At 62.4% G+C, this 21089-nt stretch overlaps 1 protein-coding gene across 8 annotated transcripts in view; it reads right to left on the reverse strand.

The window, feature by feature from the left end:
* The window catches only part of EXD3 (exonuclease 3'-5' domain containing 3), a 79769-nt gene that overhangs the window by 45092 nt on the left and 13588 nt on the right, over positions 1 to 21089 (reverse strand). For 7 of the 8 annotated variants that reach the window (XR_005020228.1, XR_005020227.1, XM_036854736.1 and 4 more), the window contains exons 2-6: positions 18419 to 18532; positions 9505 to 9569; positions 6012 to 6185; positions 5507 to 5674; positions 556 to 609 (exon numbers count right to left, since the gene is read on the reverse strand). Coding sequence is in view for 6 of the 8 variants with exons in the window: in XM_036854736.1 (XP_036710631.1) it covers positions 556 to 609; positions 5507 to 5674; positions 6012 to 6185; positions 9505 to 9569; positions 18419 to 18532 (575 nt within the window). In the remaining 2 variants the exon portion in view is untranslated. Of the gene's footprint in view, positions 1 to 555; positions 610 to 5506; positions 5675 to 6011; positions 6186 to 6859; positions 7035 to 9504; positions 9570 to 18418; positions 18533 to 21089 lie in introns of those variants that run through there. The other variant, XM_036854739.1, reaches the window with a different exon arrangement.

Consider the following 21089-nt stretch of genomic DNA (forward strand, 5'->3'; position numbering starts at 1 on the left):
CCAAGGGAGCCCCTGGCCGTGGTGTTGGGCACTGGGACATACTGGCCATTCCCCTTGAAAGAACCAGGTCTCGACAAAGCCCCCTCCCAGTGGCCCCTGCAGAAGACTCCTCCTCACCTGCCTTTCCCTCCCGCACGTGGTCGCATAGGTCAGGCTGTCTGGAGCCCAGATTGGACGGAGGCCCATCTGCCAAACCAGGGCTCCAGGTGGGCGGTCCTTATGGGAACCCCCATTCCTGAGCACCCTTCCAGCCACCCCAGAGCAGAGAAGGAACGCTTGGTCGGCTCCTGGTGATCAGGCACTTTCTGAGCACTTTACACTAATGCCTGCTGACCACGCACAGGCCCCTGCTGGTCCCTCCCTTCCCCTACTCCTGGACCCTCCTCACATGATCAGGTGGTCACGTGTGACCCCTGCCCTCCAGCGCCCTGGCCCCGCCGTGTGGGGAGCAAAGCTCAGGGCTCAGTGGGAGGGACCCTCCCTACACCATGTTTCTGGAGGCCTGGACCTTACTCGAGCTGGAAGCTATGCAGTTTGCATGAGAACGACCCTTACCTTCTCAACATCAAGATCTGCCTGCAGCCGCAGCTTTGTCCCCAGCACGATGGCCTGGGAAACACAGAGGGACCGGATGACACTGGGCCTGGGGGGACAGGCGGTGCCACAGGTGGCGGGCTCCCACCCTTCTGCAGCCCCCACTCCCACCCCGTCACCGTCACCGCCCAGTAGCTGCAGGCACAGCCACGGGGCCGGTCCAGTTCCAGCCATGTGGCCCCGGGCCAAGCGGCCGGAAATCAGGCAGCGCTCCAGCCCACAAGCCCCCTGTGCTGAGCCAGGCCCCGCACGCGGTGGGGCGGGTGGAACGAGCCCTGTGCCCTCCAGACTGGGGTGCGGCCTGGTTGGGGCCGCAAAGTGCGTGCTGAGCCAGGTGGCCTGGGTCCTGGCTTGCCGATGAGAGGGTGGAGGACGCGGGGGGGGGGGCAGAAGCCCCCATCCCCTGGCCACGGGGCCTGCACACGGCGCACGCCGCTCTCCCCACGCCTGCCGGGAGTATCCCCTCCCACCATTCACGGGGCCCACAGCGAGGGCGGGTGCGACTCTGTGCGCCCGGGAGGCCCGAAGGACCGCGGCGGCTCTGACACGCGGGGCTCCTTCAGGCCTCCGAACCCTTTCCACAAGCCACACCGCGTGCCCCAGTGACTAGGAGTCGTCGGACGGGGCAGGCTCGCTCCAGGTCCATGGCAGCGGGACCGGCGTGGTCGTGCATTGGGGGCACGCAGAGAGCTGCCCCAGGAGCCACAGAGCTCCTGGCTCTGAACCCCCCCACCCTCCCAAGCAGCCCCTCAGATGGGGCAGTGGGCACGCTGAGCGGCCTGCCCTGCGCGGGGCGCGTGACCACCCCCCCCCCCGACTCAGCAGAGGAAACGGTGCGGCCCTGGGCGCCCGCACGTAGCGCAGGCCGCTCTGCTATTAATAATTTCCATACATCGTGCTCCCATTATGAGCAAAAATAACTAGCCGGGCAGCCCGGCCCCGCCCCCTGCAGCTCACAGAAGGCCCAAAATAGCGGCCTGGGAAAGGCTGCTCCGGTGCAGGCCTGGACCGCGCGGCGGGGGCGCGGGGCTGGGGGCCTCTCCCTGCGCGGCGCTGACCCGGCGCCCCGCGGCCTGGCCGGTGTCCAGGAGCTCAGCCTCGGCCAGGCCCCAGGGGGCCCAGGGCCAGGGGAAGGGGGGGTGCAGGGCTTGGGCAAGGGGGATAAAGCAGAAATGGGGGAGGGGCTGGGGCGGGGCCAGGGAGGGAGCCAGGGTTGAGGAGAGGGTGCAGGGCTTGGGGGAGGGGCCCAGCGCTGTGGGCAGGGTGCAGGTGCCACCACGTGGGGACCTTCCTGGCCACCACTCCAGCCTCACAGGATGGCTCTGACCTCTTCTGGACGGGAAACCCCCGAGAAGTTGAGGGAGATCTGGACCCTCATGCAAGAAGGCCAGAGTGCACACACTGGCGGCCTCACACACTTTATTCAGAAACTGGGGTGGTCAGAACCCCGTCCCCAGTGTCCTGCATCTGCTGGACCCTTGCCTGGCTTCCAGGCTCCTGAAGGGCCAACATCTGGACCTGGGCTTGCTCGGGCCATGCCACGGTTGGAGAAGAGGCCGTGGGAGGGACGACTGGGGGCCTGGGACCCTCCCACCCTCCAGATCAGGCCCTGGGCAGTGACCTGGGAGAGGGGAGGGGGGGCAGCGAGGTGAGCCCCTGCTTCTCACCACTCTGCTGGGCTGTCGGCCTCCATCGTCTGAGGATCCAGCTCCTCAACAGGCCGCCCGCTGCGCCCCCTCCCCCCCCCGTGAGGGGTGCACAGCCCTGGTCACAGGACGATGCTGTCAGAGGGTTTGGGTCCCCTTCCCTTCTGCCTGCTTCCTCCAGGGCAGCCAGCCTCTATCCAGGCCAGCCTGGAGCCTCTGTGCACCCAGGCTGCCCTCTTTTGGCCAGGCAGCCCGCGTGGACACTGAGGGGTGTGGCCAGCGCATCCAGGGTTGGAAGGCCATGGACGCCCCCAGGGACAGTCTGGGAAGTGTCCTCATCCTGCCCCTGCAGCCCTGGGGGGCTCTGTGGCCTGGAGGCTGGGGGTGCAGAAGAAGAGGGGGCGGACCGTCTGGCCTCACCCGGCCACGGGAGGGCGCCCTGACTCCATCGGGGGTGGCCACGGTTACCTGGCAGCAGAACCTCCTCCTCTAGGAAGCCCCCGGCCTGGACTCCACCTTGGATCTACTGGCCCGGCTGAGAACTGGACTCTGGTCACTTCTCTGCTGAGGGGCCAGCAGGCCAGGCTGCCCACGGCTCACCACCGGCCTCGCGGCCACGTGGGGGGGCCCCGCGGGTGCAGGAAGATCGCCTGCTGGCCCAGGTCCCTGCAACTGGCTCCAGACCCAGGCCGGGGAGCAGGCCCAGTGGGAGGAGGGTAGTGGCTGGGACCTGCGGATGGACACTGCCCAGGGCCGGGCCCACCTGGCACCTCGCGGGCCTCCCTGACCTCCGCCCAGGAGGCTGAGAGCCAGCCACTGAGAAGAGGGCTGCGCTGCGGCCGGTCCAGGGCGGGGCTGCAGGGACCTCTGACCAGACGGACCCCAGAGCTGCCGCTTTGGGGGAAAGTAACTAAGAAGACCAGAGGGGCTGGGGCGGTGACAGCGGGAAGAGCCCTGCACTGACGCCCGACTGCCCGCTCGGCAGCAGGGGGGCCGGGCAGGTGCCCAGACCCGGCGGCCGGGCCCCGGGACGGCCGACGGGCCTTCCATCCTCGGCGGCTCAGCGCGGGCCTGGAGCCAAGGGGCCTTTTTTTTTTTTTTTAAAGCAAAGCTATCTTTTTACCTTGATAAGCTGTTTAAAAAATGTAAATAAAATAATGCAGCAGACAGAAGCAGGCACTGACGCGGCCGGGGCCAGCCGCCGCCCCCGACATGCAATATCGCAGCGCATTAAGTCGTGAGTCCCCGCTAATCCGAGCGGACAGGCCTGAAGGCGGCCCCTCGGCGGCGCGGCGGTGGGCACTGGAGCGTGTACTGCCTGCCGGGCCGCCCCGCTCGGGGACAATGGCCTTTCTTCGCACGAGGGGCCTGTGCGGGACAAGAGCCCCCTTTGTGTGCAAGTCTTGCCTCAGAGCGCGAGGGAGGCGCATTCGGCCGCCCAGACGCTCTTTGAAAGGCCTGAGCGTAACAGGAGACGCGACACACCAGCCCGCCTTCTGCCTCGGCGCCCGTTCAGCCCCGGCCGAGCCCCGAGCAGCCGGGCGCCCGGTCCCTGCGCTGCCACCGTGGCCGCGCGGCACGTCCTCCACCTGGGCCTGGGCCGCACACCTCTGTCCCGACGGGCCTCCTCGCCGGGAAGAGGGCCCCGGCCTGGGTGCCGGCCGCACCCCACACCTGTTGGCACCCTGGCGCCACAATCTTTGGGCCCCACGAGGCAGCGGGGGAGGTGAGCCCGGAGCGAGCCTCTGGTCCCTGGGCGCTGGACTCATCACCCAGGGGGAGGGCACCTCTGAGCCAGGCGCCCGGGGCTGCCCCACCTCCCCTGCCCTGCGAGGTCATCGCGAATCTCGCATCTCGGGGCGCGAGGAGCCCCGGGCCCCCTGCGCCTGCAGCACAGCTCAGAGCTGCACTGACAGCGCCTCCTCACTGCTCACGCGTGGGCCCCGCCGCGCCCGACCACACCCACAGACGGTTCACCCCCGGTGAACCCGGCCAGGCCCGGGGACACTGGGCCGTGACCTCAGAGCTCCCTCTTCGTCTCAGAACCTTCTGGGCTTAAATGAGAACCAGTGCTGCTCACAAAGGAGACTCAGCAAACCCACCGAGCTTCCAAAAGCCCCCAAATTCCCACCCAGAGACCTGCAGCCACTAAGCCCCACGTTCGCCCTCCTGGCCCAGCCCTTGCCACGACAAGGGAGCAAAACGCCCTCCCCCTCGGGCGGCCCCCAACCCACACGCGTCGCACAGACTGGGGACTCCTGACTGACGCGGCTGAGAATCTGCGCCCCAAGCCGGCACGATGCCCCACAACTGATCTTCTGAAAACCACAGGTGTGCCGGGGCCGGTCCCCGGGGTGGGAGCCAGCAGGGCCCTCGGGATGCAGACCCTCACGGGGTCACCACCACTGGCCCGACCCAGTCCGAGGGACCCAGCGAACAGGCAGGGGTGGGCACCACCCAGAGCGCAGCCCCCAGCTCTGGGGCAGGGCCGCACGACAGGTCCGGGAGGCCGAGGGCAGCCTACAGATGCCCGGACAGGTGCTTTGTTACCGACCAGGACTAGAGCACAGTGGCCAGTCCCCTGGCCTGGCGTGGTTGTGGCTTCAGGGCCCCCCACGCAGGGAGGGTCTGTCCTCATGGAGCGGCAGCTGGGCCCCAAGGGGCCTCGGCTCCCCGCCCCCAGGCCAGGCCAACACGGGACCAAGTGACCTTGGGGGGAGTCTGGGCAGGGGCGGGAGAAGAGAGGAGCGGGCCCCGGGTCCGATCTGGGCCCGGGGCACAGAGACTGCGGCTAGCTTCTCCCGCACCCGCACTCCTCAGCCCCCCGAGAGCAATTCTGGGAGTTAACAAAGGAAGCTGGGCCACAGCCACGCGGGCTTCTGGGCCAGAGTTGGGCGTCCCCACGCCACTGACCGAGGGGGAGAGGCCGGCGGGCACCTGGGGAGGAAGGGCCCTGAGCGCGTGGTGCAGACCAGGCAGGGTGTGGGGGGCTGTACCCAGCCTCTTTCTCAGTCGGGCAGCGTGAGGGGCTCCCAGGGCCTCCACGCCAGGCACGAACCTGACATGGTCCCCAGGGCGGCTGGTCCCCGAAACCCTGCACACCAGACCTGAGGCCCCCTGCAAGGCCCCCCACGCTGGAGGGCGGAGGGGACACTTCTGGGCTAGGCGCCTCGAGCCCCAGCCTGGCTCCCGCCCACCGCGCTGACCCACGTGGAGGCTCGGCCCGTGGACGAGAGGCCCAGAGCCACAGGGAGGGTCTCACTCACTTCGTTGAACTTGCCCTCCTGGTGCAGCCGGTGGACGTGAGCCAGCAGGGGGCTCCGGTCTGCGTCCTGCAGCTGGAAGATGCTGACCAGCGGCTCCACGAGGCCGGGGGGGCTCTCGGCGAGGAGCTTGACCGCACGGGCCTGCAGCTGCTTCAGCCCTGGGCTGCCCTGGAGGCCCCAGACCCAGCTTCAGTGGAGGCGGCAGCCGGAGTCACGGGGCCTGACGCGGGCAGGGGGTTGGTGCTTGGGCAGGCCTGCTGCGGCCAGCACCCGCAGCTCAGAGCCAGTGGGTGGACGCTGTGGGTGGGCAGGGGCTGGCGGGCAGGGGCACAGGCAAGGAAGCTGAGGTCGGCCCGGCGTGTGGCTCTCGGGAGGCCGAGAGCCCCCGACCACCGTGGGCGACCTCCACAGGCCGCAGGGGCCCGGCCAGGTGCGCGTGGGAACCCCGTGCCGAAGCCTGGACGGGCTGGGAAGGGGCAGGCTGTGGGCCGCGGGCAGGGCTCACCCGGGCCGGCCCCGGGCACGGCTGTGCCTGCAAGCAGCGCTTCAGCTCGCGGGCGACCCAGGCCTCCAGGGAGGGGCCCTTCCCCCGCCAGCCCCGGCTGCCGTCCAGCATGTCCAGGAGGGCAGCGAGCGGGTCCTCCAGGGCGGCGAACCCCCTCTGGGCTTCCTCCCGGAGCTGTGGAGACACAAGGCCTCGCTGTGGTGGGTCCTCCTGCCGGCCTCCCCCATCCGCACGGAGCCGCCCACACCTTCCTGGTCCGCTGCACCCAGGCCGGGCACAGGGACCGTCCAGGCCAATGGTCCCGCAAAGGCTGGGGCTTGCTCCCTAGGCCAGACCCTGGGCGGAGCTCCTCTGTGCCCTGACCACCCGCGTGGCACGCATGGGACATGGCGCTGGCCCTTCAGAGACGGTGACAGGTCAGCAGGGCCCAGCAAGCAACAGGAAATGGAAAAAAGGAAAAAACCCCAACTGAAAAATGCCTTTTGTTTACTTTTCTACCTCCCGTGCTGGGAAGCTCTGGGAGACACGTAAAAGCCGAAAGACAGAGACAAGAACAGGTGTGCTCCCCAACACCCACGTCCAGGGGGACAACGTGCATTTCACCACCGTCTCTAGAGCAGCCGGGCGTCCTCTGCGTGACCAGCGGGGCCCTGTGCACGGCCAGCCCGCCACGCCCTGCCCGCTCCAGTGGTTCAGGTCACTGCAGCTCCCTTGACCGAGGACCTGCTGGGGTCCGGCGCAGGGTGGAGCTGCAGGCGTCAGGTGTGAGCTCAGGGGGCCGAAGCCCTCGCACCCAAGGGGAAGGGGCTCTGGAAGGGGCTGCCCTCGCTGTGGCTGTTGGAACTCACCTGAGATGGCCTCAAACAGACCCTGAGGACAGCTGTCACCCTCCAGGACGGATGGGGAAGGCCACACACACCTCTCAGGGGTCTGAAGGGCACCAGCAGGGGGCCGCGGTTCCCACAGAGCCTGGGGGCCACCATCCAGCATTGCCCGAGGAGGGGGTGGGGTCTCCATCAGCACCACACCCCTTGCTTGGGAAAAGGAAAGGTCTAGAAGGACCCAGCTCTGGCCTTTGGATTTGGATTTACTTCCACGTGTGCTCAGGAGGTTGGTCCTGGGGACGCCCCTGGGGACCTGGCCCTCAGCCACCAGAGGGAAAAAGCTGCACTAAGGTGAGCTCGCAATGAAAAACGACAGGACACACAAGGAACAAGTCACCATGAGTGAAGACCACAAGCAGGGCGATTAAAAGCTCTAAGAAAAAAGAATAATAAGATATCGGTTTGGGAATGAAAATAGAATATAAATATGTCTAAAATTATAAAAGAAAAGAATAATCAAAACTAAGTAAAGAATAAGACGCAAGTGGCCCTGAGTGGTAGCTGCAGCCCTGGGGTGGACCTCACGCACCAGGGTTGGGCCCCAGGGGTTTACGTCTGGCCCCGTGCTACCCCTGCCCTTGGCGGGGTGGGCTCAGCGTCCATGTCGACGATCCTCCGGACCCCCGGCTCTGAGACCCTGGCTGACCTCCTCTCTCCCTCCCTCCCGCCCTCTGGCCTCCCCTCCGTCTCCAGATTCCCTGTCCTGTCCGGTCCCCGAAAGCTCCACGTGCTCTGCTGGGCTCCAGCTGTTCTCACGCGGCCGCCCCCTGGGTCCCTCCGCTGCTCCCTTGGCCCCCAGGACACCCTGGCTCATCTGCACCCTCGTCCTCAGGGCTCGAGCCACCGCATCTCCAGCTGCTGGGCCCTTGGTTATCACACATGTCCGAGCTTGGACACTGGGCAGCGTGGTGCCGGCGGATCACAGGAACCCAGGACAAGCTCTGGTGAGCAAACGTGTGTCCCCTCCAGGCGGGAGCTTTCGCCAAGTAGGGAACTCAGAGCATTTACATAACTAACCACAAAACAAGCCTGTCCTGTGCAAAAATCAAAACAGATGGACCGGGCTCCTTCACAGCCAGAAGCAAACAGCTAACCGACAACAAGACACAGCCCTGTGTTTCTTTGGAAATGAACAACAGGTTAGTTGAAGGAGACACAGTGAAAATCAGAAAACAAGAAGGACGATGGACTCCTACACATCAAACCGGTGATGAACAGAACTCGGGGGGAAGGTGCGGCGTTAAATGCAGCATCGGAAACCAAGACTCCTGGAAACCGATGACTTGGGCGTCCGGCTACCTGAAGGCTGAGATCAGCCCCAGGAAAGAGGCACAAGGCCGGGGGAGGGGCAGCGCTGCTGGGAGACTCGGGGGTCAGGAACCGGGAGGGACCTCCGGCCGAAACCGTGGTGACGTGGAGGAAGCGGACGCTTCCCAGAGAAATAAATCCAGAGACAGACACTCTGCCCAGGCACAACCGTTAGGGAGACCGCCCCCAGGCTTCATTTGCAGGTCCCCCCTCTCCCCGCACCACCCGTGCCCTGCTGCCCCCGGGGCAGTGCCCGGCTCATCTTCAGGCTCTGCGGGCCGCTGGCTCCTGCCTTCAGTGAACAGGGGTGGAGGGTCCTCTCCAGCCCAGCTCACAAGCCGGCTCACCGTGACACCAGGGCAGAGAATACAACCTCACAACGAGCCCGCTCCCAACAGGAAGGCTGAACAGCACCACAGCCCTGTTTCCTGAGTCTCACCCTCAAGCCACAGGGCACGAAACTGGAAAATCAAAAAACGTCTGGCTTTTGCAAAAACTCTGGATTCTCCAGCTGACGGCTAGAGATGGCCGCTCGCAGGCCTAAGCGCAGGCCGTGGACGGGCCGCTGACTGCCCAAGGCCCCGCAGCTCAGCCGTGCGGGGAGCCCAGGCCCGTCCAGAGAGAAGGCCGGCTGCCGGCCCTCCTCCACCACGAAGCGCTGTGCAAGCCTGGAGCTTACCTGCTCCGGACGCCCGCCCGACCAGCCTGCCCCAGGTCTGGGCGCTCCGCCCACCCTCGGCGGGCAGCTGGAGGCCAGGCTGGCACGAGAGGGTGGGGCCCTCTCCCTCCAGCCGCACGTGCTCCCCGCGGCCCGTCCTCCCCAGGAGCCAGGGCAGCCTCCCTCGCCCTTTCGCTGCCTCAAGGGAGCAAAGTGCAGGGAAGGAGCGGCCGAGGGCCAGTAACTGCACCACCTCCGGGGGCCACGAGGCAGAGTTGCCCTCCTGGCACAGGCCACGGCGGGGCACGGTCTGGGCAGTGGCGGCTGCCACTGCAGGACCCCCAAGTGGCCGTGGAAGACCCTGGCAGCCTCCCCGCCAGAGCTCCTCCCGCCGGACCACACGCATCCCCCCCGCTGTCCAGACGGGCTGTCCTGTTGCCCCTCTGGGAGAGGGGGCGGCAGGCGAGGCCTGGCAGGTGCCCCGCGCTGCCCGGAAGCTGATAGTGGGCACAGGCCCTCCCTGCCTGCTCTGAGCGTCCAGCAGCCCTCGTCCCACGGCTCCAATCCCAGGCATTCCCCAGAACATTCGGACACGGCAGCCTGCCGAGGCTGGCGGCCAGGTGCCCACACCCCGAGTGCTCACCTGTCCCAGCTCCCGAGTGGACCACAGCGTCTGCAGGGTCTGCAGGAACAGGAGCGGGTCCCGGCCTGAGGGGACAAGACAAGGGCCGAGGAGGGGCTGAGAGGCAGGCGGGGGCCAAGGCCTGGAGGCTCCCGCAGACGCCGCCCAGCGCCCACGGCCCCTTGTGCCCTCTCTGCCCCTTCCTCAGGACTGTGGCCCGGCCACCCAGCAGGGCTGCTTCCCGCAGTGCCCACCGGGGTGGGCTCTCCCCGACAGCTCAGGGAGCCTGGCCTCAGACTTAAGCCGCGGTGGGTTCAGAGTGGTCGTGTGAGCGGGGAAGGGGCGTCGGCTGCCGGGGCTAAGTCGGCAGTACTGACCTGGCCCCCCACGGGCAAGGCCCGCCCAGCAGGGTACGCCGCCCACACACCCGTCCACTGCCCACCATGTCTGGCCTCTGGCCCCTGCCGAGGCCCCAAAGGGGTTCTGGCCTCTGTCGCCCCCGTCTCCCCTCCACCCTGTCCCGGCCCCGGGTGAGCCCCACGCAGGCTGGCCGCTCCCCAAAGCTCCCCCACCCCTATGGCCGCTGCTCCCTGAAGCCGCTGTCCCTGCTGCAGAACGGGGCGTGGAGCCATGTCACAGGTGCCACTCAGCCCAGTGCTGGCCGGGACAGGGGAGGTTGGGGTCACCCTCCTGCTGGAAAAGGGTCGGCGCCCTCAAGCCAGATCCAAGGTCAGTGCCAAGGAGAGCTGGCTGGCCTGGAAAGGTCGCTGCTGCCAGCTCTTGGCTTGGGAAAGAAAGCTGCTTCTGAGGCCAGGGGACCGGGGACCCAGCTCCGAGGTGCCCATGGCCACCAGCGCCCCCTGGCTGCGGGCCCGCCCCTGGGCCTCACGCTCCCTGCACTCCAGGCGGGGCTCCGGCCTCCCCAGCGCCTCACTGCAGCCCTGCCAGCCTCAGCGGCACCTCCCCGGCCTAACCCACTCCCCCACCCCCGCTCCCGCTCCCTGGCAGCCCGAGCCTTGAGGCCCAGCCCCTCCTTGCCTTGCGAGTTCTGCTTCAAAGGCCCGGGCGCTGTAACCTTTCCAGCCCCGCTGAGAAATTACAGACAAACCTTCTGGTTCTTTTTTTTTTTAAACTGAATGACCACACTGTATGTATGTATGTATTTATTTACCTGGCTGCGCCGGTCTTAGTTGCGGCATGCATGCGGGATCTAGTTCCCTGACCAGGGATCGAACCTGGGCCCCCTGCATTGGGAGCGTGGAGTCTTAGCCTTCTGGTGCTTTTGTTCAGAACCGGCAGGCGCCAAGGCCCAGAGCCCAGGGAGGACGGGAAGGAAAGCAGCCAAGGGGGGTCTGGGCTCCTGGCGTGCCCCCGACCCCAGCCCAGGAGGTGGGAGAAGCCCCTGGCACTTAGCCAGGACCTCGGCCACACCTCGCACATGGTGGGGGTCAGGGTCAGGGGTCAGGACCCCAGCCATGCCCTCACATGGTGTGGGTCGGGGTCAGGGGTCAGAGTCAGGACCTGATCATCAGTGCACACACTGGGGCAGGGGAGGCCACTAACAGACTCTCCCGGCCAAATCTGGGGGATCAGGAGCCCAGGTGGCTTCACCTGCGAATCTACCCAAGAATCAGGGAGACGACGGCAACCTGCTGGCTCCGTGTAGGAGGCGGGACGGAGGGAAAGGCTGGGGGCCTGAGCCACACCCTGGAGGACAGCCCCCGAGGACACGGGCTCAGGGACCCGGACAAGACACCCGTGTACACCACAGGAGGGTCCGTCCCAGAAAGCAAGGCTGGTTGGACAACTGAAGGTCCATCAGCCTGGTTTGCTAGTGAAATAAAGGACGAAAGTCACGTGATGCTCTCAATAGATGCAGAACAAGCATCTCTTAAGGGAGAGTTCTAGTTATAATTTAAGAAATAACTCTGGGGCTTCCCTGGTGGCGCAGTGGTTAAGAATCCGCCTGCCAATGCAGGGGACACGGGTTCGAGCCCTGGTCTGGGAAGATCCCACATGCCGCGGAGCAACTAGGCCCGTGAGCCACAATTACTGAGCCTGCGCGTCTGGAGCCTGTGCTCCGCAACAAGAGAGGCCGCGATAGTGAGAGGCCCGCGCACCGCGATGAAGAGTGGCCCCCGCTTGCCGCAGCTAGAGAAAGCCCTCGCACAGAAACGAAGACCCAACACAGCCATAAATAAACAAATAAGTAAATAAATAATTAAAAAAAAAAAAAAAAAAAAGAAATAACTCAGCAAACTAGAAGAGAAGGAACTTCCTTAACCAGACAAAAGGCGTCTATTAAAAATCCCTCAGCGAACACAGAACTCAATGCTGAAAGCTTTCCCCTAAGACGGAAACCCCAGGAGGATGCCCACGGTGCATTCGACGCCAGTGCAGAGCAGCAAGGAGGAAAAATTCAGGCCATAGGACTTAGAAAGGAAAAAATAAAAGCATCAGCACTCCGATCAACAAACTCTGCTCCCTCCAGACAATGGACTATCATTCAGCGCTAGAAAGACATGAGCCATCAAACCATGAAAAGACAGGGAGGAAACGTAGATGCAAACTACGAAGTGAGAGAAGCCAGTCTGAGAAGGCTGCAGACCACGTACGTAGTGTGATTCCAACTCTACGACGTTCTGGAAAAGGCAGACCTACGGAGTCAGTATAAAGATCCGGAGTTGCCCGGGGCGGGGGGGAGGGAGGATGAACAGGAGAGCACAGGGGGTTTTAGGGCAGTGAGACTACTCTACGAACCTTCAATAGTAGAAAACATGTCACTCTGCATTGTCCAGACCCACAGAACGTACAGCACCAAGAGTGAGCCCCAAGGTAGACGACGGACTTCGGGTGATGGTGGCGTGTCCAGGCAGGTCCCTCACTTGTCACAAGTGTCCCATCTGGTGGGGATGGTGATAACGGGGGAGGTGGTGCGTGTGGGAGGGGCAGGGGTAGGTGGGAAATCTCCACATTCTTCTCCACTTTGCTGTGAACCGAAAACTGCTCTAAAAAATAAAGTCTTTAAAAATAAAAACAATACCCAAAAACGTCGTTACACACTGAACAAATGATTCATTTTTTAGAACGCAATGAAGAATCTAAAGACAGGTATTAGAATTAATCAATGGACTTATTTCAGCACGGATGGTGAACACAAGGCCAGTATTAAGAAATCTATTGTCGGGACTTCCCTGGCGGTCCAGTGGTTAGGGCTCCGCGCTTCCATTGCAGGGGGCCCGGGTTCAATCCCTGGTTGGGGAACTAGGATCCCTCAAGCCACCTGGTGCGGCCAAAAAAAAAAAAAAAAGAAGTCCACTGTTCCCTCCATACTAGTGACAGACAGAAATGAACATTTAAAAAATACAGTAAGTACAGTAACATAAAAAATTTCAAATTTCTTGGGATAAACGTAACAGAAGAAGTTCATGCAAAAAATATAAAATGTCACTGAGAGGGGCTTCCCTGGTGGCGCAGTGGTTAAGAATCCGCCTTCTAGTGCAGGGGACACGGGTTCGAGCCCTGGTCTGGGAAGATCCCACATGCCGCGGAGCAGCTAAGCCCGTGCGCCACAACTACTGAGCCTGCGCTCTGGAGCCTGCGAGCCACAACTGCTGAGCCCGCGTGCTACAACTACTGAAGCCCACGCGCCTAGAGCCCATGCTCTGCAACAAGAGAAGCCACTGCAATGAGAAGCCCGCGCACCGCAACAAAGAGTAGCCCCCGCTCGCCGCAACTAGAGAAACCCTGGGCACAGCAACAAAGACCCAACGCAGCCAAAAATAAAATAAATTTAAAAAAAAAATGTCACTGAGAAAAAAATTAAAAGACCTGATTAAGGAAGGGCTATACCATATAATCAGTAATGCAAAGTTGTCAATTCTCCCCAAATTAATCAGTAGATTCTATATTCTAATCCAAACAGTAGCAGTGTGAGTGGGTGCAGGGGGCCTGTCTTAACAACCGCAGGGAAACCAGAGGACCGCCCCACCCAGGCCGGAGCCACAGGGGTTAAGGCTGAGCGTGTGGCCCAGGGAGGGGGAACTTGGAGCCGGAACTGGCCTGCATGAGCCAGGGTGTGCGGCCAGTGTGGGAAACTGCATAACCTTATTGAAAACACTGGGATGTCACCCCCATCTCACACCTACAGAAAACCCACCAGGGGCTGTAGGTCTCACTGTGAAGACAGATCAACAGAGCCTCCGCAGGGCACCTGCACAATACCTTGATGACCTTGGGACACGGTTAAGTCAAGAATTCCTACCAATAGAAAGGGCCCAGCAGGCGCCAGCCAGAGGTCTCCGTCTTCCCCACTGGGCCCTGCAGACCACGCCCAGCGCGAGGAAAGTCTTACAGGGTCAGGCTGGGCCAGGCTGCTCTCCGTTCACGGCTCCCCCAGGCCCAGTGCCCTTTTGGGTCAAAGCCACAGGCCAGGCTGCACCCTCGGTCACTCACACCCTCGGCTTTCAAGCTGCTGCCGAAGCACCGCTGACCCGCCGGCCTGGCCCCCTCGCCTGACACTGCACGTGGGATGCGGGTTTGCTGTCTGTCCCCTCCCGATGCTGCCAGCTCCCGGCGGTGACCATGTCGGCCCTGTTCAAGGCCGTGGCCCAGGCCTTGAGGGACACTCTATAGTGACTGCTGGACGGTGCCAAGGCCAGACTCGCACGTGCAGACAAGGTCACCAGCTTCCGTGGCCGTGGGCAGACACCCGGGAAGCCCAAGGTGGAGCTGGAGGGGCCCCGGGGCCGGTGTGAATGTGGGCCCAGGCTGAGTGCAGCAGGCACCAAAGGCCGGCACAAGGAGGACTCAATGAGCACGGCGTGCCCGGCCCGGGGCCACCTGCCAGCCGAGCGTGGGCCAGTCCCGCTCCCCCGACTCAGGGATGCACCACAGGAGGCCGGGCTGAGCTAGGAGGGCGGGCACGGGGGCCTTCTGTCCACAGGGTGGACATCAGCCGTGGCCGCAGCCTGGCCACCGCTGCCACCTCCCCACCCTGGGCCCGGGACTGGGCCACCCTGATATCCTGGACCTGCTGGCCAGGGGTGGCCAGACGGCAGGTCAGGGGCGGCAGGGCAGGTGGCCTCTGGCCTGGTACCTGCCCCCTGACACCACCCCAGGAGCACGTGGGTGAGGGCAGGCGGGCAGCAGTGCGTCCAGAGGACACTAAAACTCAAGCTCAAGAATCAAACTTTGGGGCTTCCCTGGTGGTACAGTGGTTAAGAATCCGCCTGCCAATGCAGGGAACACGGGTTCGAGCCCTGGTCTGGGAAGATCCCACATGCCGCGGAGCAACTAAGCCCGTGCACCACAACTACTGAGCCTGCAAGCCACAACTACTGAGCCCGCATACTGCAACTACTGAAGCCCGCATGCCTAGAGCCTGTGCTCCGCAACAAGAGAAGCCACCACAATGAGAAGCCCATGCACCACAGCGAAGAGTAACTCCCGCTCGCCGCATCTAGAGAAAGCCCACACGTGGCAACGAAGACCCAGCACAGCCAAAGATACATAAAAAAAAAAAAAAAGCACTGCTGAAGACAGAAGAATAGAGAGAAAGGCAACGGGCCCCAGACAAGCGGTTCATCTCTCAGGATCCCAGATTCTGTGGGTCAGGAGTTTAGACGGGCTCCTCCCCAGGGCCTCAGGCACACACCTGAGCCTGGCTCCCAGGGCAAGGCCTCGGGAAGCGCCCCTCCAGGGCGGAAGCAGACCCCACCTTGTGGGAGGGCGTTGCGAGCCCACAGCCCTGCCTGACACTGGGGTGAGATGGCGTCAGATGCCTCTTTGTCCAACCATAAATGTAACGAAATCCAGTAAAAACAGCAATCGATTTCTGTAGAAGCAAACAAATTATTCTGACGTCTATATGGAAAATAAATAAGACACGAGAGAAAAGCAACGAGAGGTTTAGTCCTGCCGGGTGCAGCAGGTCATAAAACCACCGCCATCAAACAGCGTGACGCAGGCAGGCGAACGGAGCAGAAAGCCGGGGAGACTCCAAACACGGGGAACTCAGTGTTGCTGGGTGTCCAAATGGTCCTCTAGGATGGAATGGACCCACTCGTCATCTCTCACGGCAAAATAAATTCCACTGGATCAAAGACTCAAAAGGATCACAGCTAATGCCTCCACAGCACACATGCCAGCAGTCTCTCATTCACAGGTGGAGCTAAGTATAGGGCGACAACTATTTTTCTCAGGTAAGGAAACAGAGAGGTATGTAACTTGCCCATGGTCACACAGCCAGGAAGCTGGGTGCTGTGTTGCCTGTTTTCACAGCCTCCCTCAGGTCACAGCCCAAGGATGGTTCCACAGCTCCCAGGGGCTGGGGGGCCCCCACCCCAGCCCTAACACAGGGAGGGCCAGGCCTGGAGGTTCCAGGTACTGCACGAGCCTGTGAGGGGCGGTGGGGCGGGGACCGGGCTTCCTGGAGGGTCGCGCCTGCCCCTCCCTCCATGCTGAGAAGTGATTCAGCTCTGTCTGCCTGACTTTCGAATTCCCCAAGGAAGGGGGATCCACTGCTGCCCGAGATCCTGGGACCTGCTGGACTTCAGCACGCAGCTTTTCTGATTCAGCTACACTTGCTCACCCAAAGGCCACGATTTCAGGAGAAAAACAATTTTTGACCCCAGCTGACTTCTCAGTTGGGCAATGTTTTCTTGTTCCCAGGGGAGGGGAGGACGGGAGGGAAGGGCCGCAGGTGTTCAACGGCCTGTCCCTTCCCCTCTCGCCCCCAGCATCAGGACAGGCGGGGGAGGGTGGCACCCAGATGGCCCAGGACAGGCCCAGGACCTGGGGTGTCAGAGTCCGGGGGCTACAGAGAGGAGGGTCCTGCTCTTGGCAAAACCAGCAGAGGCGCCAGAAGCATCCTGGGGGAGGTACCCAGACCCTGGTAGAGAGATGCCCACCGAAGAGGGCTTCCCTGGCCTGAGGTCACTCACAGCAGAAGGCCAGGGGCTGTGCCTGATGGGGGGCTGTGCCTGATGGGGGGCTGTGCCTGATGGGGGGCTGTGCCTGATGCGGGGCTGTGTCTGATGCGGGGCTGTGCCTGATGGGGGGCTGTGTCTGATGGGGGGCTGTGCCTGATGGGGGGCTGTGTCTGATGGGGGGCTGTGTCTGATGCGGGGCTGTGTCTGATGGGGGGCTGTGCCTGATGGGGGGCTGTGCCTGATGGGGGGCTGTGCCTGATGCGGGGCTGTGCCTGATGGGGGGCTGTGCCTGATGGGGGGCTGTGCCTGATGGGGGGCTGTGCCTGATGCGGGGCTGTGTCTGATGGGGGGCTGTGTCTGATGGGGGGCTGTGTCTGATGCGGGGCTGTGCCTGATGCGGGGCTGTGTCTGATGGGGGGCTGTGTCTGATGGGGGGCTGTGTCTGATGCAGGGCTGTGTCTGATGGGGGGCTGTGTCTGATGCGGGGCTGTGTCTGATGGGGGGCTGTGCCTGATGGGGGGCTGTGTCTGATGCGGGGCTGTGTCTGATGGGGGGCTGTGCCTGATGGGGGGCTGTGTCTGATGCGGGGCTGTGTCTGATGGGGCTGTGTCTGATGGGGGGCTGTGTCTGATGCGGGGCTGTGTCTGATGGGGGGCTGTGTCTGATGGGGGGCTGTGTCTGATGCGGGGCTGTGTCTGATGGGGGGCTGTGTCTGATGGGGGGCTGTGTCTGATGGGGGACTGTGTCTGATCCCCAGTCACAGCAGGGTGGTGTCAGGGCCTGAAGACTCTGCACATTGGGGACAGGTGGGGAAAAGCACGGTCTGAAGGTCTGGGGAATTTTGAGCAGAAAACGAGTCCATTGTGGGCGGCTGAGTGTGCCTGGGCGCCCCCCTGGAGACTCTGCTTGGAGCAGGCTGTGTGCACCTGCGGAGGACCCCACAGGAGATGGGGGGCCGACTCCACGAGCCTCTCAGGACCCTGGGGTGGGTGAGCAGAGGTTGGGAAGAGGCCCCAGGTTCCCCATCACCTGCAAGAAGGGGCAGCGCTTTGCTTACTTGCTGGGGGCTCTCCCTCCCACCCCTGTGCCCACCAGAGGACCCCAGCCCGGCACTGGGACGGCCCCCCTGGATGCCAGGGGCCAGCAGGGACGGGTGCCCCACTCTCCAACCGGACACCCGATCCAGGCCTGGGAGGAGCCCCTCCGCCTCCAGCCTTGGTCTCCTCTTCCACGTCACCACCTGTCCTTGGCGGGGCAAGATCAGGCTTCACGTGGCCCTGTGTCTGCCCTGCCCACAACACTCACCGAACACAGGAGACACTCAGAAAGAAAGCCTCCCGGAGCCCACAGACACCACCGCGAGGAGTTCGGGGCTCCCGGAGGAGAAACGGAGGCCAGGGCCTCAGCTCTCTTGGGGCCAGGGACCACGTGGGATCCCGGGGCTCCCAAGCTGAAAGTGCCAGTCTGGGGGCCCTCACTCTTCAGACACCTCCCAGCCCCCTCGTCCCCTCTCCTTCTTGGCAGGACCGATAAGATGCCGTGTGTCCACACTTAGTGTGGGGCGCAGGGCCAGGCTCCAGAGAGAACCCCGCCGTTCCCACCAGCCCCCTGCACCCAGCTTCACCCACACTTCAGTGTGGGCTCCCTGAAGTGTCCGTCCAGTCATGGCCAACCCTCGGTGTCAGACATCAAGCAAGTGGCCAGCAGGTGGTCCACTGCAGGACCACGAGGCCACATTTCCCAGGGCCAAGGGAGGTGCCCGCCCGCGGCCCTCAGGACAGGAAGGCCGTGATAGCAGCCACGTGCCTGCTCCCGTCCACAACTGAGGCCGCTCCACACGTCCCAGGCCCCCAGAAAGCCACATCGCCTGGACGCCTCCCACCTGGGGTCCCTGCCCGGTGCACATGCATGCACCTGTACACAGACCCCCCCACACCCACCCCATGCCCAGCGCTGACAAGGGCGGTCAGGCTGGACCTGGGCAGTGAGGGGTGCAGACTCACCCATGGGGACACACTCGCCACTGGCTGGGTCACCAGCAGTGTCACCGGCAGCAGGCTCTCCGGCGGGGTCTCCGGCGGGGTCTCCAGGGTCCATCCTCAGGGAAAGGCAGGGAGCTGCTCAAGGGACCAGCGGAGAGGGACAGTTAGGCTGCAGGCTCCACACAGAAGGGAACGGGCCCTGACAGGCAGCCCCGCAGGGCCCACTTGTGTGCTTGCGGTGGGGGGGGGCGGTCAGGCGGCCTCGGCTTCCCCGGCTGGACCCGGGACACTTAGCACTAACCTCAGGGGTGGACCCACCGTGAGGACCCCTGAGCCAGCCCACACGGGCACACCCAGCTCTAAATCATCCAGGCTGGCAACAAAGTGGTACCATTCCCAGGCGGCCAACAGGCTCCTGCCAATGTGTATTTTATACAAGACACTTTTCCACGTTTACGGAGATGGTCTAGTTTTCCCTCATTTGCGGTGTGATTTATGTCACGGTGACACACGGCACCTGCGTAAACCTGAGTCCTGACACAGGCCTGGAGGGGAGAGCCCTTGGAGCCTTCTCCTCCCCAACTCCCACAGGCTTTTAGCTATTCTTTCGGACGTTTACATTCACATTTCTCACTAACACGCTGATACGGTTGTTTCCTGAGTGTCCAGTCTTACACCTGACTGACCAAGCTCAAGGGGAGAATTCACTGTCATGCCCCAGCCCCCCAAACCCCGAAAGCCCCTGAAACAGCTCTCCGAGCGTCTTCTGCTGACACACTATTTACAGGAGACAGGAGCATAGCAGGGCTCAGCTGTGGTGAACTCTGGATACTTTCCTGCCTTGTTCAGTTTGCTCCAAACCCGTGCTCCGGCCATGCAGACTGACTGGTGTCGGGCCGGCCCTCCCACTGCAGACAACGTCCACCAGACATGCTTTAGGCGGCCGACTTTTGGACAATAGGCTGTGCACGACGGGTGATGCCCAGGGTGGGCGGGCCCAGGGATGGGCTGGCTCCCAGCTGGGGGCGACCTCCCAGCTAGGACCATGACCCAGAACCTGGTGAGCAGGGCACCCCTCCAGTGGAGGAGGAGGCCGTGCATCTGCGGGCCAGGGCACCAGCTGGAGGGGTCATTCGGGGCCAGAAGTGCAGGTGAGCGATGCAGGATCCCCAGGCCTCCCAGAGGCAGCTGTCCCCAGGCCGAGAGTTCGACAGGGGCACTAACAGTCAAGCAATGCTGCACACTCTGGGCTCCAGCCCAGCGACCCTGGCAAGCGAGCCCCGCCCTAGACCAACTCTGCCAAAATCTAAAACCAAGCCCCAATAAAATCCATGGAACAGGGCTTCCCTGGTGGCACAGTGGTTAAGAATCTGCCTGCCAATGCAGGGAGCACGGGTTCAAGCCCTGGTCTGGGAAGATCCCACATGCCGCGGAGCAGCTAAGCCCGTGTGCCACAACTACTGAGCCCGCGCGCCACAACTACTGAGCCCACGTGCCACAACTACTGAAACCTGCGCGCCTAGAGCCCGTGCTCCGCAACAAGAGAAGCCACCGCGACGAGAAGCCCGCGCACTGCAAGGAAGAGTAGCCCCTGCTCACCGTAACTAGAGAAAGCCCGCGCGCAGCAACGAAGACCCCAGCAGCCAAAAAAAAAAAAAAGAAATAAAAAAATCCATGGAACACTTTGTACGTTGAGTCCCACCAAGATAAAGATCCACCCTAACAAAATGTCAAGCCATGCCCCCCCAGTTCAAGGTAATCAGCTAGAAATTAACTGTTTACTAGAACAAAGTTCAACATTCTTCAGTGGAAGGTAACAATCCAGAGTCTCTACAATGTACCATTTACAATGTTCAGTACATAATATAAAAATCACAAGGCCTGCAAATAAGAGGAAAATATGACCCACACTCAAGGGGAAAAAAATACGGAAAAGCACATAATGGAAAGCAACTCCAAGGCGGCTCAGAGGTTGAATTTAGCAAAGACTTTAACACAACTATTGTAACCGTTCAAAGAATGAGTGAAAAACATGTTCAAAAAGTTAAAGAAAAATATGCTCTTAAATGAGTAAACAGAGAGGTACAAATGGAAATTCCATGAAACTACATAAGAGAACCAAATGGCAGTTCTCCAATAAAAAGTATAACTGAAATGCAAAATCCACTGATGGGGCTTGACCGCAGATTGGAGATGGCAGATTACAGAGTCAGTGACTCTGAAGACAGATCAACAGAAATTATCCTACCTAAAGAACAGGGGGAAGATTAAAGAAAAAATAACACGACTTATTCCCTGCTTGGTTTCCTGCAAGGCCATCATTAACAGGACTCTGACAGCATCATAACACCGCCCCAGGACGTTCGGACAAGCCTGTGAGTCTGTCACTTGTTCCCAGAGACGTCCCTTCTCGAGCCTCTGCCCTCCTGCCTCGATCTGCATGGCTGCTCTCTAGCCCGGCGGCACAGCTGCTGCCCTAGGGCTCCCTCCCCGCCTTCTCTCCTGGTGCATCCTGCATTTCCTGATTTCTAAGCCTTCATCTTTCTCAGTTTTCCTCCTGGTTCTAGAGGAACACATTCTCCACGAGCTTCCTGAGAAGAACTGCAAGGGAGGGACATTTAACCGGTCTTTGGTTGTCTGGAAATGTCTTCACTGGGCACTAAGCCTTGGCTGGAAGGCTGGCTGTGCACGG

Source organism: Balaenoptera musculus, chromosome 6, assembly GCF_009873245.2.
Source record: "Balaenoptera musculus isolate JJ_BM4_2016_0621 chromosome 6, mBalMus1.pri.v3, whole genome shotgun sequence".
Taxonomy (NCBI): Eukaryota; Metazoa; Chordata; class Mammalia; order Artiodactyla; family Balaenopteridae; genus Balaenoptera; species Balaenoptera musculus.